The sequence below is a fragment of the Marmota monax genome, unplaced genomic scaffold, assembly GCF_021218885.2.
Source record: "Marmota monax isolate L192 unplaced genomic scaffold, Marmota_monax_Labrador192_F-V1.1 WCK01_AAM20220418_F8-fsc00183, whole genome shotgun sequence".
Lineage (NCBI taxonomy): Eukaryota > Metazoa > Chordata > Mammalia > Rodentia > Sciuridae > Marmota > Marmota monax.
This window is the reverse complement of record NW_026694841.1, coordinates 1,695,612-1,710,590: the sequence shown is the minus strand read 5'-3', so window position 1 is coordinate 1,710,590 and position 14,979 is coordinate 1,695,612. Positions and strand designations below refer to the sequence as shown.

At 60.3% G+C, this 14,979-nt stretch overlaps 1 protein-coding gene across 5 annotated transcripts in view; it reads right to left on the bottom strand.

Annotated features, from left to right (window-relative positions):
* Positions 1 to 291: 291 nt before the first annotated feature.
* The window catches only part of Evl (Enah/Vasp-like), a 139,014-nt gene continuing 124,326 nt past the window's right edge, over positions 292 to 14,979 (bottom strand). For 4 of the 5 annotated variants that reach the window (XM_046426283.2, XM_046426284.2, XM_046426281.2 and 1 more), the window contains exons 5-14: positions 13,305 to 13,366; positions 11,581 to 11,810; positions 11,362 to 11,483; positions 10,762 to 10,822; positions 6,819 to 6,882; positions 5,084 to 5,150; positions 4,928 to 4,990; positions 2,532 to 2,598; positions 2,121 to 2,178; positions 292 to 775 (exon numbers count right to left, since the gene is read on the bottom strand). In XM_046426283.2, the coding sequence (XP_046282239.1) occupies positions 738 to 775; positions 2,121 to 2,178; positions 2,532 to 2,598; positions 4,928 to 4,990; positions 5,084 to 5,150; positions 6,819 to 6,882; positions 10,762 to 10,822; positions 11,362 to 11,483; positions 11,581 to 11,810; positions 13,305 to 13,366 (832 nt within the window). In that variant the 3' untranslated portion in view covers positions 292 to 737. The remainder of the gene's footprint in view (positions 776 to 2,120; positions 2,179 to 2,531; positions 2,599 to 4,927; positions 4,991 to 5,083; positions 5,151 to 6,818; positions 6,883 to 10,761; positions 10,823 to 11,361; positions 11,484 to 11,580; positions 11,811 to 13,304; positions 13,367 to 14,979) is intronic. The other variant, XM_046426285.2, reaches the window with a different exon arrangement.

The window sequence follows — 14,979 nt, the reverse complement described above, 5'->3', positions numbered from 1 at the left end:
TCCCTGTGGTGGTCCAGGCAGTGGCTGGGCTGACGGCCTGTCAGCTGGGGGCCTGGGGCGTGTGGCTCCTTTCAGGAGGACCAGAGGCCCCAGAACATCTGGGGGTGGAGCCCAAGACGTCCCGGCCCACCCCGTGGGTCCCGGGGATGTTCTGACTGAGCCTAGCTCCCAAGGGAGGCCCTTCTTGCTGCTCTCACGGCTGCGCGCCCTGGCCCTGGCCCCTTCCCTGAAAAGGGGCGTCCCCAACCAGGGCAACCTGGAGCCGGAGACAGTGAAAGCCAAAGCCCATGGTGTGGACAGTAAGTGGTTTATTACTGTGTGGACACAACACGTGGTGCGTGGACAGACAACACCGAGGTGCTGGGGCGGAGCTTGGCTGGGTGGCCGTGCTGTGCGGGATGCCGAGCCCAGCCGGCCCCTCGCTGCCAGCTCAGGGGCTCACAGCGTCACCTGGAGGAAACCTGGAAACCATCTAATGAAGCAGTTGATTTGGGGGTGTCCTCTATAAACCAAAGAAATGTACACTTAAATAAGCAAATATAAAATACAAAAAAAGAGAATAGACCTGGTATTCTGTGTCAGATAGAATCTAAAAAAATCCAGGAGTTGAACTTTGTTTCCTCGTTTTGAATTTGATCACAGGCTGAGACTTAGGTGGAGCGCATCCTGGCTCCCACGCTCCATGTGCGCTGGAGGCCGGGCGGGGGCTCCTTGCTGTCCTCCGGGTGGCGGTCGCCTTACGTGGTGCTGATCCCACTCAGCTCCTGCCTGATGGCTGAGGGACAGGACAGAGAGGGAGGCTCAGGGGCAGCCGTGGGGAGCCTGCCACACCCCGTGGACCTGCCCGGGCTGCTGGAAGCCCCCATGGGTTGCCAGAGGCCACACAGGGCGCGGCCTACTGGCAGCTTTGGCACAGGTCTCTGGTCTCACAGGCCACTCCTGCCACAGTCCCTGCTGCCACCACCTGCTCTGGCACAGAAGTTGCTGGCTGGGGTCTGGAATGGCCAGGCCTCTCTGATGCCTCAGCTCCAGAGTGGGGCAGGGCTCTCCGGGGCGGGGTGGGGGACAGCCCTGTGTGCTGAGGTTCAGGCGTCTTCGTAGGGTCTGGATGGGTGGCATCTGGGTCTGCTCAGAGGACCTGGGACCCTCCCTGACAAAGTGGGCGCCATGTGCTGCGCTCCCCAGTGGCAGCAGGAGACCTTGCTGACTGCTGGGTCCTGACTCTGTGCACGCCTCCTCCAGCTGCCCCCAGCTTGTTTTTCCTCTCCTGCGCCCCCACAAGCCCTCCCCACATCCTCCCAGGGCCTCTGGAGTCCTCCGTGTCAACTCTGGCCTCTCCCCGGACAGACCTCCTGGGCCCAGGAGCCAACATCCAGGACCAGGCAGCAGGAGGGGCCTGGGTCTGCGGCCCCCCACGGACCCTCTGCCCTCTGGAGTCTGCCATCAGCCTTTGCCACTTTTGAGTTCAGAGGACTCTCTCGTCCAGGTCACTGCTGATGCCCTGGGGCCCACAGCCAGCCACCCAGCCTGAGACTTCACCTTCCTGGAGGGGACAGCCGGTGGGGGTGGCGCAGGCTGCACTTTGCCGCTCTGTCCTGGGCCAGCCAGCCCTGCCCAAGCTTCCCCTTTCCTCTGGCTGCAGATCTGAGACAGCTCCTCAAAGGCCTGGGCGGATGTCACGGGACCCGCCCTGCTCTGGGGCTAGAGGCTGCTGGGGCCAGGCAGGCTATGGTGGCGCTCAGCTCCTGGCTCCCAGCAACCCCTCCCAGGAAGGCAGCAGCCCTCAGAACTCCAAAACCAGTGACTGGAGGTGGCAGGCCAGAGAGCAATGTCAATGGCAGATAATGAAATAAAGAACGAGAAGTCTGGAATATCCGCTGGGCTTCCCCCAGGGACCAGGGCCCATCTTCCAGCAGCCCGGGGAGGTGGTGTTCTTAGGCAAACCACTCAATTCTCCTGAGCCTGGGTCCCCACAACCAGAGCCTGGGGGGACAAGGGGCCCTGGCCCCACCTCCGCTGGCAGGAGCACTGCCTTCCCTGCTCCTTGCACAACCCTGCCCCTTCTCAGGACACTCCACCATGGGGCCCCAGTGACAGTGCTGCCCGCGCAGCCCACTCACCGTCGATGATCTCCTCCTTCACCTTGTGGAGCTCTCGGACCACCTCCTCCAGGATCTCCTGTGGGCAGAGCCTCCAGGTGAAGGGCCGGGGGTCTCGCCCTCACCCTGCCCTTCGCAGCCCTTGGTGCGTCCCCAGCTGGGGAAGGACAGTATGGGGTGTGGGGGCAGATGCTCCACCACTCTTCAGGTGCACACTGGTGAAACCCAGGGCTGTCCCACGGGAGAGGCCCCCTGAGACAGGCTGGGGGGACCAGAAGGTGGAGGATCACTTTGTTCTGGTGACAGCAGGAGCTGGGGACAAACTATGAACATGGGCACCCCCTTTCCTCCTCTGGCTGCTCCCTGCCTGCCTTTGTGGCCCCCCTGGGCGTGCCTGCTGGCTGCTCAGCCCTGAGGAAAGGAGACACTCACCTGTTTCATCCGGTCCAGATCTAAGGCATCCAGGGCCACGTCGTTAGCGCTCCCAGCAGGCTTCACCCTGGGAGAGGAACGGCAGGTGCAGACCAGCGGGCGGCAGAGCCCGCAGGCACCCTGCACTGGGGAAGTCTGGGGGTGCCAGAGGTCCCCCGCAAGGGCCAGGCTGCTCCCTTGGTAGTCCTGGTGCTGTTCACCCATGTCACTATTAGGCTGCTCAAAAAAGTCAGTAATGCCCAGTGTCCACCGCCGAGGGTGCCTGTGGGCGCCGTGACCACATTCCTCCTCCAAGAAGGTCTGATGGAAGTTGTCTTCCACCCACCCACTGCCCCCTGTGGAAGAAGCACCAATGTCCTGCTCCTCAGCGTGGGGACCGTGTTCCTGGCTAAGCCGAGGCTTGGGGAAACCCAGCAGTGTGGCATTGAGTTCAACGTGAAGTCCCAGGTAGCCATGCCCTGGGGACACCGCCTCCCACCCACACCAGCACCTGGTGTTGGTAACTGATGCTGCCTCTCTCCTTCAAGAGACCTCGTGGACGTGGCACTGCTGCTTTGGCTTCCATGGTCTGTACTTATTTGAAAAGGTTTGGACTAAGGGTGACTGATCTGAATTTGAATGCCTCTCCCTGGGCATCCCCCCATCTCCTCGCACAGCACCGATCTAACGACAGGGTCTTTTGGAAAGGGATCTTGGTGCCGCAGGGCAGACATGTGGTCTGGACCAATTTCCCTCCCCCTGTGAACAGAATGGCAGTTGGAGCCTGTTCCAAGGAAATGAATGTGGCCCAAGTCAGGTAGAGGTTCGAGGGCGTGACAGCTGACATGTGCACATCCTTCGAGCAGAGCCAGCTCGGCTGCTGAGGGTCAGCCTCAGACTTCAACGGGCTGGTGAACCAAGGACCATGTGCTCTGCAGGGAAGGAGAATGCGGGAGGAGAGGGAGGTGCCCTGTGCCCTCCTCGATGGACTTAGAAAGGCCCAGTGTGGTCCCAGCAGGCAAGTGCACCGGCCAGAGGCCCCTGGCACGTCAGCCCCGTTCTGTGGGTTGCAGGTCCCACTGCAGCAGGAGGTGCTGGGACCTGGGACAGCTGCTTCATGTCTCCAGGCCTCAGCTCTCCCACCTCAGCCTGACAGCCCCTCCGGGAGAAGCGAGCGTACCCGCAGCAAGCCCGAGCCTGAGGGAGGGTTCTGCCCACGCCTGAGGGAGGGTTAAGCCTGCCCTTTTTGGAGCCATCTATGAAAATCGAGGACAGGTTTGTCTCCAAGCTGGAAAGAGACCCCACTCCACGTTCCTGCCCAGTGAGGGACAACTGCCCGCAGAACATGGCTGCCGACCCAGGTCCACCAGAGGCAATGCCAGCTGTGCTGGGGGGCTGCAGGCTCCAGCCTCCCCTGCTCTGGTCACCTTCCTCGCAGCCAGAGTGACCTCCCAGGCACTAGTTCCAGCCAGCCTCTCAGGCTGCCTTCCTCCAGCCCTCCCGTCCCCCTCTGTTCTCCAGCCACGCGGTCCTGTGTTAGGGTCTTTTGAACTTGCGGGGGGCGGTTGCAGCTGTCCTCACGATGTCTTATCCAGAGGCCTGCCCAGCCCGCTCCCGACAGCCTGTCCCTGGCCACGACACAGCCTGTGCCTTGGAGGACCCACGGCTGTCCTGTTTATACGGAGCTCCTCTGGGCACACAGCCTGGCTGACTGTGAGTCTCCTCTGTGTCCCTCTGCTTTGCTGATGGCCAGGGCTGCCGGGCTAGGCCGGGGCTCTGCTCCTCACCTTGCTCATTCTGCAAGACCGAGCTCCACTGCTACCTGCCCTGTGACAGGGGGCTCCTCCTTCAGTGAGCAGTGGACAGTGGAGATGTTTCTTGGGGTGGGCTCTAGAGGCCTTCAAATGCAGGCACACTGGGGCTGTCTGTCTCTGACTTTTGGGGCAAGCTCAGTTCCCAGTGTTCTGTCCTGTGGTCACACTGGGTTGGGTCTGGCAAGTGTAGTTAGCCGCGAGAGGCTGGCTCCCTGTGCTGCAGGCAGGGAAGGGGCGCCACACTGGAGGGGCGGGTGTGGGGCGGTCCTGGACTATTGAGCCCAGGGCCAGTTCCAGCAGGCGAGCTGCTCTGTCTGGCTCTGTCCACACGGCTGCCTCCCCTTCACACCTAGCTCACTTCCTGCCTCTTGGCAGCCTCTCTCCTCCTGGCCTGGCCTCTCCTTAGGCAGGAGAGGAAGGGGCTGGCCTGGGTGACCCTGAAGTCCCTCCAGCTCCACCTTTCCCCAGGTCTGAGGGGGCACACCACCCTTCCCAGAGCAAGCTGTTAAGTGCCACCACGCGAGACAGGGCTGGGGGTGTTAGTTGTGGAAAAGGGGACAGAGGAAGCCCCAGAGCCTGGGACACAGGAGGGTTGTTCGGTACCTAGAGTGAGGCTGTGACTGAAGGGGGCTCTTGGCTTCAGGGCTCTTAGCCACGGACGGGGTTCTACGGCAATGGAATGAGACAGACACGTGAATCGGCGCCAGCACCCGCCTCTGCCCACCAGGTCGCGGCTCAGGCCTTCCCAGGGCAGCTCACCTGGACAGTAATGAAGACACAGGCTTCTCCACCGAGTTGCTCCGCTCCCAGGGCTTCCGGCCAGCCTCTGTCAATGCATTTCATAGATGAAGAGCCACACATCTGAGAGGACCCGGGCCACCCCGACCCTACACACTCTAGCAGGGCCCCCTGCAGGAAGGGTGCAGAGCCCTTGGCAGGAAGATCTGCTTCAAGTGGAGCTGTACCTGGTGCCCAGGTCACCCCCTGTCACCCTGTCTCCCCTGCTTCAGGACTCAGGCTCCTGTTCTTTGATGTGTGACCTGGTTTCATCTCCGCTCACCACGGCCCCATCTCTTAAGGAGCAGGTCCCGCAGGTAGGGAGCCAGGGACTCCCAGACAGGGTGAGCAAACAGGACTGCCCCACTGGCTGTGGGGTGGCCGGGTGCCTGGAATCCCATTCACTCCTGCTGCAGCCTCCCCTGCGTCCCACCCAGCGCTCTCCTGCCTGGTTGGAGGCTGGTTTGTCTTTTAAGTAAGAACTACAGGCTGAGTGTCCCTGATCCAAATGATCAGGACCAGAAGGGCTTCAGATTCTGGAATATTTGCATACTTTATCAGAGAATTTTGGATTTCAGAGCACTTGAATTTTGGATTCGGGATACTCAACCTGGACGAGTTTATAATTCATTGTACTAAAGACATGTGTTGGCCTAGAGGGAATTCAGTGGCTTTAAAGGATGCGCAGGGCCAGAAGGCAAAATCCCAGGGGTAGTGAGGAGGCTGCTCTGCTTGAGCTGAGACCTGCAGACCAACCTCGGGTCTTGGCCAGGTCTCCTCAAAGCCACCTCTCAGGCTTGCAGGCACAAGAGCTGGGACCATAAGGGCTATGGCCTTAAGCAAAACACATAGCCATAAGCGGCCTCAACTCCTAGCTGGGGAAACCACTTAACTGCTCAAGAGCTTGTGTACCAGCCGAGACTCTGCGGCTCTTGGTGAGTCAACACCATAGGGAGAGCCAGAGGGAGGACTGGCGATCCCACCGTAGCCAGCTACCTGTGCTAAGGTGTGGGGGGCACCACAACCCTGTGAGACACACCAAGAGCCGGCAAGAGCTGTATCGGCCTGGGCTGGGGCAGCCTGACCCGCGTGGTCCCCGCATGCTGGTGTGGAGCAGGTGCAGAGCAAGGTCTGCCAAATGCCTGAGCGGCCGCCCCTGCATCTTCCTCCCACTGCTGACCCATCCGGTTGTCCTAATTACGCCCCTCTGCCACAGCTGCCTGGAGGAAGCCGACAGGGTGGGGGCTGCGCTTCTGGGGAAGTGAGATGGCTGGGCGGTGTCTGCAGATCGAGTTGGCATTACCAGGAGACCCAGACTCTAATGTTTAAACTTCCTCCTGGACTGGCTGTGTGGCTCAGTGGTGCAGCGTGTGTCTAGCACGGGGGGCCCTGGTAGCATCCCCAGCACCACAAAAACAAAACCCAAAACTATATGACAAAAAAAAATCACTCATACGAGTGCTGGCCCCAGAGTGTGCCCCAAGCTCTAGGCGCTGTCTCCATCCTGGGGTGGGCGCTGCTGGCAAGTGCCTTCCCTCGAGTGGGACGCAGGGTCCTCTCAGGGGCCTGCTCTAGTGCCCCTTGTGCTTCTGCTCAGCCCCCCGGGGAAATGTGGGAGCTCACGAGCTGGGCTTCCACAGGCCTGGGCTCTGCTCCCGAGAGTCCCTCCCTCCTGCTCTAAGACTGGAGGCTCCTAGGTCAGGTGGAACCCTCTTACCTGAGGAGTTAGGGGGCTGGCTGGCGGCTCGGGTCCCTGGGGAGGGGGAGGTGCTGGGATCTTCCTAAAACGGGAGAGAAAGTTGCTTCCGTCAGTCTCCTCAGGGAGGCCGCCTGGGCTAGGGCAGGACGCCTTTGTCCAGGGTCACTGATAGAGCCTGTTTCCAAATGTCTCGGTGAACGCGTAACCATTGTGTGATCAGCAAAAGAAGACACAACACTGAAGAACGAGAACCCAGATCCCAGCAGGGCACGTGACAGTCGGGAAAGAAGAGCTGCAGAGGTCAGGCTCTGCAGAGAGAGAGAGCCCAGAGCTTCCTTCTGGTCCCCAAACCCTGTCCAGCCCTGACCTCAGGGGTCTTACATTCTCCTCGCCAGTGCCCTGTGGAGGGGCTCACGGGCTTCTGCCCATCACCCACTTCGCCCTCCTGAGGAACCTGTGGCCAGCAGAACCAGCTCAGGGTCCCAGCCCTTCCTTGTAGGCCAGGCCCCTCCTCTGTTGAGCTCATCACCCTCCTAACTACGTCCTCTCTGCCATGGCCAGTGAAGGAGCTGGCAGGGCTGGGGCTGCATTTCTGGAGGAGTGAGATGGTTTGGGGGTCTCTGTAACGCCAGTCAAGTTGGCACTACTTGGCCCCTGTGTGGACGAGGTGTCCTACCGAGGGCCACGCGGGTGCACTGGCTGCGAGGGTGACACAGACCTGCCACAGCCACGCTCCTGCCTGTGGACCACCCCAGGAGCACCTGCTTCCCTTTCACTGAGACAGCACAATGTGCAAGAATCTGCGCTGAGCTTTCTGCCCTCCCCCAGCAGCCTGCAGTTCATCCCCACTGCTGCCGGGCTGAGCTGAACTGAGGTCTGACCCCCTGGCTCTGAAGGAGGCTTGCTGGGTCAGGCCCGGGCCTGGTGCCTGCCTGGTATCCGTGTGGCCTCTGCCAGCCCTCCCCAGCCCTCCCCATGCCACCTGTAGCCCCAGGCTTCATTCCCTGCGTTCCTTGCAGATGCACTGTATTCTAGCCCCACCTGGCCAACTCCAGCTCATCCCCCAACAGCCACGCACAAACCCGGCTTCTAACGGGCCTCTGGGCCACCTCTGGGCTCTTCTGGTGCTTATCTCTGCCCCTCCCAGGAGGCTGTAAGTGAGTTCTATAGGAGCAGAGTGTCTCTTGGTCCCTCCCTTGCAACACAGAGCTCACCGCAGGTCTACCAAGTGGGCAAGTGTGTGTCGGCCACGTCTGTGGCAGGAATCTGCAGAGATGCTCAACAGATGTGAGCGATCTGGCAGTAATGAAGCTAACATGATGGGGGCACGTGTTTTGGAAAGATTTTTCACTATCAAGAAAATGACATTTATTAAGTAAACATGACTTCTGCTTTTATTAAACCACACACATGCAGTTGCTATGCAGGATGTTGACCAGGGATGCCTGCCACCCTAGACTGCACTAGTGTCCTCCGGACCCAGAGCCCATGTCTGCATCTGTTACTGCCCTTGTCACGCTCGGTCTGCACTCTGCTTCTCCTTATCTGGTCTATGTGAGGCTGGGGTGGGGACTCTGGGACTCCCACAGGCCCCTCCCAGTCCAGGGACTCTGGGTGCAAAGCCAAGTACTCCACCCCTGTCCAAACAGGGACCTGTGAGGGGCCAGGCCTGTGTTCACACACCACTTGTCCCCACACCAGGAACAGGCTGGCATCTGCAGGAACCCCCAAATACCTGTGGGGTGAGCAAATGAATTCTGGGAGTCTCTGGTCCTGAGGAAGAGAACTACCACCAGAGCTGAGTGGGGCTGGGCTGGGCTCAGGGTCGAGTGCTCGCCTAGCACGAGCGAGGCACTGGGTTCAACCCCAGGACCACATAAAAATAAATAAAATAAAGTTATATATTAAAAAAAGAGCTGAGTAATGGATTATGTCAATTAACACGTGTCTGGTACCCAGGGCCCAAAGAAGCCAACAAGAATAAATGTAATATGGGTACAATAAGAGTCATTAAGAAATTAGAATGTTTTTCCTTCAATGTCTTTATATTATAATTTAAAAAAGTCTTCCCTGCATAAAAGGGACCTGGTGCCTCAATTGGGCTGGGTAAGAGGCTGCCCACACCCTCCTGTCAGTGATGCAGCCTAGAGCAAGCCAAGGGGCAGCTTTGCTCAGGGTGCACAGAGCAGTAACATAATCACAAGGATGGCAAGTGGCAGAATGCCAGCCTGTGTCACTTGACTCTGATTCGGGAGCTATTTTCTTCTTTTAAATAATAATCATTTGTTCTCTATTAACTATAAAACCAGTACATGTTCACTGAAGAGAATTTGGTAAATATTGAAAGGCACAAAAAAGAACATACCAGCTGCTGTGAGAGTCAGTGTGCGCATGCCTGTGTGTGGGACTTTTGCAATCCTGCACCCTGGAGGCTAGTTCTGGTGTGAGAAGGGCCCAGGGGAGCAAGAAATAGCAGTGGCCAGGCCTATTATAAAAGAGGAGGAAACCTGTGAAGTGGCATTCGCCTGTCACTCCAGGGACTCAGGAGCCTGAGTCAGGAGGATCTCGAATCTTAGGCCACCTGGGCAACTCAGTGAGACTCTGTCTCAAAATGACAATAAAAGGGCCAGGGGATGGGGTAACCCAGTGGTAGGGCAGCCCTAGTCCAATCCCCAGTAAGGGTGGGGTGGGGGAAGATGAGGCTGAAGATTTCAAGACTGGGGTTCTCTTCTGGATCCTGGGTGTGAGAGCCACTCTCTTTTTGTGAAGCGTCCGCGGTAAGAAGAGCCTGTGCAGACCTAAGGCCCTCTGCTGTGGCTGGAATGAGACACTTGGTAGTGACCCTGAACCCACCCGTGGCTCCTGGCCACGCAGGCCTCTGCACTTGTAGAAACTTGTGGCGGGGAGGTTGGCTGACCCCACTGTGTGTGCAGCAGGGAACAGCGGGTGAGCGAGGAGCCAGCCTGGCCCCCAGCCTGTGACCTGGCTGGAGCAAGTGCGTCAGCATAGCCATCGGAACCGCATAAGGCTGGGGAGAAGTAGGGGCAGGGGGACCAGACGGAGCCTCCCAGCCTGGGGTCTAGGAGGTCATATTCTAGAGAGGAAGGATTATGTAGACAAGGACAGGCGAGAGGGGCAGGCTGGTGGGCAGAGGGAACTGCATGTGCCCAGGCCCGAGCAAGGCACCCTCTGCAGCTCGAGGAGCAGGTGGCAGGAGGCTGGAGCCCACTAGACACAAGCTGCTTGTTTGGTGACTGGGAGGGGAAGGCAAGGGACATGTGCCCTGGTCCCCACCGTGGCACCTCTAGTCCCTCTTCATCCTGCCCCGTGTACTTCACCCCTAAGCTTTGGGGTCTCAGCAGGAGTCTGTCTTAACCTAGAGAAGGAACTGGCCGGACAAGGGCAAGAGGGGGCTCTGGGCTCTGAGGGGCCAGACCATGCCCAGGATGTGGCCAAGAACGGGTGCCCGGGCTTCTAGGTCCCTCTGCCATGGCTCCCCGGCCACTCCTGTTGGACTTGGTGGGCTGAGGTGTAGTCTTTGGGATCAGGAATAATTTGAAAATAGAAACCACCCTGGGCTTCACCAGGCCCTCCCCATACAGGCGCAGTCTGGTCCCACCCTCTGAGGGCTACTGTGCCTGAGCTCCCTGGGCCAGGGAAGGGCGAGGGGCCACAGGGCCCTCCAGGGCTCTGGGATCCTTGCATTGCACTCCCAGGCAGCCTGGCTTTTCTGCCAGCCTCTGTCCCCTGCTGGGTGGCAGCTCCAGGGAGCGTTGCCTGGCTGGGAGTGCCCGGGGTGCAGACCTGCCTGGACCTGCACCAGGAAGGCCCTCCCGCCACTCCCGCGAGTCACCCAGTGAGGCATCCATCATGTGGATGTCCCAGCCGGGACATCCACGAGCCCAAGGCCTGCCGGGTAGTTCCCTTGTGCGGAGCAGGCCAAGCGAGCGGGCGGGCCTACCGTCTGGCTTTCGTCTTCCTTTCTGTCTGTGGGCTTGTCTGTCTGGGAGGCTGCTTTTCTCCTAGACACAGGGGAGGAAAAGATGCCTGAGGTTTTCACATTGACCCAGAACCTAGGAGCTGCCTCCCTGCTGGACCCGCCGGCCCCCAGGCAGACTGTGTGGGGATCAGGGTGTGCAGGAGGCGACTTGTCCAGGCACCCGTCTGGTCAGGAGCCACGCCGGGGTGTGTTTGGGCCTTGAGTCCCAGAGGAAGGGTCACTCCCCCCCCACAGCCACCAGAGCACTCGTAGCCTGGGACTGCATCTTTCCCCATTGACATCCCAAGTGCAGGGACTATCCTCTTTTCCCCCTGGGACATCTCTGAAATTCCCCCGAAGGCCCTCCTGCTCAGGACACGGCTGGACGCAGCGGATGCTTCAACACTTTGTCGCACTGATGAGAGGGAGTTAGAGTTCAGAGGACTCCTGGCTCACACCTCGGATGGGCGGAAATGTGAGCCATAGTTGCATCTGCTTGGCCAGCCCTGGGTGACAAAGGACGTGGGGCCCAGGCAGGATAGCAGCTTCCCGCAGCCCTGGGTCAGGAGGCAGAAGACCCACCTCTTGGCCAGCAGTTTGTTCATCTCCTCCATGAGGCCTCCTCCACCACCCCCGCTGCTCGCCCGGTTGGCATCGGACTTTGCCGTCCCGCTGGGACTGGAGCCTCCAGACGCATCTTCTGGCTGAGGGCACAGGAGGGCACTGTTTCAGACTGCACAGGGGAGGCAACAGTGGGCGGGGGATGTGCCACCCCGACCTGCTCCCCAGGCCACATCTTACCCTCTGCACTCTTCTCAGCTTGGCCCCAGCCAGGGCGGCGGCCAGTCCTGACACGGAGCTGTCCTCATGGCTGGCCCCCTGGGCGCCTCCAGCCGGCAGGGGGGGTGGCGGTGGGGGGGCGGTCCCCGTAGGTGGGGGTGGGACGGGGGGTGGGGGTGGGGGCGGAGGCCCACTACATGAGAGGGGGGCGCTGGCTGCAGATGAGGGATGCCCCGGTGGGAGGACCGGCCCTGGAATGGAACAGGGGCTCAGTTGGTCCCTGGGCCCCAGCTGGGGCTGGGCCTGGATCTCACCTCAGGTCCCTGGGAGGAAGGACAGAGGGCAGCCGGCTCCTGAGAGGCACAGGAACAGATCAAGGTTTGCCCCTTTCAGGAGGCCCTGGGGATGCACTGGGGCCTGTTACAATGACGCCCTGTTCTGGTCTCCTTGGATGGGGAGCCTGGTGGGACCCACAGGGTCACACCTGTGCGGAGCACTCCTGGGCCTCCTCTTGTCTGCTTTGCCCGCGGGAGAGGAGGCTCTGGCAGCGCCAGCTGGGGCTTTGCCTCTGTCCCTTCTCCTCACTTAGCACCTTCCCAGGTGCTTCTCAGGTGCTGTCGGTCTCCCAGATGTAACTGGGACCAACCCTTGGCCTTGGGGACTGTGGCAGGTAGCGGGGTTCCACGGCTGAATGGGGACATGGTGAGGGAGCACTGCTGAGTGCCCAAGCCCCACTGGGCATCCAGCCAGCCCCCCGCCCCCCCGAGGCTGCCTGAGCCGCCACCGTGCACAGGCACTGTGATGGGTGCTGCTGAAGAGCCACAGGCTCCTCGCCCAGTGACCAGGCCTCGTGGGAAGCAGTCTTGAAGCAGACAGACCTCCCCAGCTCAGAGCAGGCACCCGGGGCCCAGGAGCCCGTGCAGCGGGAGTTCTCGGAGGACTGTGGGATGGAGCCAGATGGGGCAGGAGAGCAGAGTTAGGTGAGGGGGCGTGAGGGAGAGGAGGGAAGAGGCTGTGGGGAGGAGCAGAAAGAGCAGCCAGGTGCTGGAGGGGCGAGCGCTGGGCTGGCAAGGCCGGAGCCATGGGAGGCCCTCCATGATGGGCCCGGCCCACACCAGGAACACAGCAGGGCAGTGGGGGAGGCACAGCTGGCCTCCAAGAACAGGGTGCCCAGGGGCTTGGCTTCCTTTCCAGAAAACCAGGACAGTGTTCACCTGCTCACCTCAGAGGACACTCGAGCAAACGAAACAAGGCAAAGGACACACGTCCTATGCCTGTAGCCAACACGACAGCCTCCTCTTTTGATGTGCCAAGCTGCAGTCAGGGCTGAGGACAGCCTGGTGGCCTCTCCTCAGGACAGTCCCCTTGGACCCAGCCGCCTCTGGGCCTCCTCCTCCAGCCCTGTACTTCCCTGAGCGTTTGCTGGATAGGGGCTCTCTGCCCTGTCACTGGTGTCACTGGCCCTGTCACTGGTGTCCCCGGCCCAGCACCTGACACACATCAGGGTCTTCCTGAATGTCCACTGAGGAACGAGTGTCAGGAGGGCCAGAAAGCCAGTGGACAGGCTGGACCAAGCTCAGTGGCCCCTAATCCTGCTCTGGTCTCTTGTTCCCCACCCATCTGAAACGACCGCTGTGCTCTAAGGCTGTGTTATCAGCAGCTCCTTGGAGGCCTGCTGTGCCCGGCCCTGTCTGGGCGGAGGGGCTACCACCAGCTCTGTGTGGGCGCTAGAGGGTGGCTCTCACCTGTGGATGAGGCTCTTCTCTCCAGAGACTCCTGACGGTGCTGCTGCGGCTCCATCACTTGTCTGCAAGGCAACCAGGCAGGTGCTGAGCCAGATGCCACAATGGGCTCCGGCTCCGAGAGCCTTGAGCTGGCCCCCAGCACTCGAGAACCACTGCGCCAGCTGCCTCCACTGAACGGGGCACCGTCAGGTTTGGGTTCTCAGATGGGGTGTGTGGTGGCCTCCTAAGCCCAGGTCAACCTCCGGCCGGTGTGGGTTTACCCACTGGCCTGATCAAGCTTTTCCCCTGGGGCTGATAGGCGCCCATGGCTTTGGGGGTCCGTGGCCTTGACTGGTCTGCCGCAGGAACACCTGTTCCTAGCGCACTTGGCTGGGCTCCTTGAGGCAATTCCCAGGCACTGTTGGTTGTCGGAGAAACAGACACAAAGGCTGCAGGCCCCGTCCTACCCAGGGCCAGCTGCAGACCACGTTATATGGACCTCCGTGGGAACTGACATCTCGTGACAGAGTGGCCTCAGGGTGCTCTCAAAGGCTGGCTGAGTGAGGACAGTGACCCACAAATACATGCACAGAATCCAGGGACTGAGATGGTGGCACAGGAAGGGCCTTCTGGAATCATTTAGGGACAGCAGCAATGCTGCACCTGTGTGGAGAGAACTCCAAACGCAGGCACAAGGTTGGGTGCTCTGGGCCCAGCTCCAGACTGGTCTCTGTCACATGAGGAAGGACCAGGGCAGCGTGGGTCCGGGGACCATGGCTAGCATTCTCGGTGTGTGGCGAACTCGTGGACTCTGGCTGTGGAGGCTGAGGGAGCACTGTGTGGAAGATGAAGACAGGTGCCTCGTCCGGGCAGGGAGCTTTCTGGCTCCGTCCGTGACTCATACGATTTTGTGATCACGGGCAAGTTGTTTCCCTTTCCTGGACCCCAAGTGCTTGTCTGTTAAGCAAGTAAGCAGCCACCTGCCCTGGGCCCTTGTAAGGGGCATGCCTGATGCCAACAAAAGGAAGCAAAAGCCCCCCGGGCATCGAAGGTATGTGAGGAGCCCCAGTGGCACCCCCGGGCCTCTCCACCCACTGCCAGAGCATCACCCAAACCCCTGCCACCTCCGCAGACCCACATGCTCAGAAACCAGAGCAAAATAAAGATATCCAAAAAATATTTAAAAATTGGGTCTGAAGTTATGATAGTATTTGCATGAAAATGAGTTTCCTGTGCTTGAAGTCACTGCCTCACTGTGTGGGCCCCAGGAAGTCATCTCTCCCTGGGCCACCAAGGTCTGGAATGACCCCCCAGTGGGCGGAAGGTCTCTGCCTCTGGTGTTGGGCTTCTGCGGTTCAGACTCAGGCTGGCCCTGGTCTGAGGACGGCCCCCTGCAGCCCACGGCCAAGCCTCCCTTTGGCTTGGGCCTTGGGTCAGAGGGGGCAGTGTTGCTGGTGTTTGAACAGTGCTGGGGGTCAGCTGGGGGATCTGGGCAGCAGCCACCTGCCCCTGTGCACTCTCCCTCCCTCCTGTCCTGCTGGGGCACCCTGCCGGCCCTCCTCTAGGGGCTGTGCTGCAATCAGACCTGCCTGCCTGCCCTGTTCTCTAGAGCCTCTGCTGACCTGAGCCATCCCCCTCCGGGACTCACTGCCTATCTGGGAAACAGCAACGCAGAAACAAACCCCTGGGAGGTGTG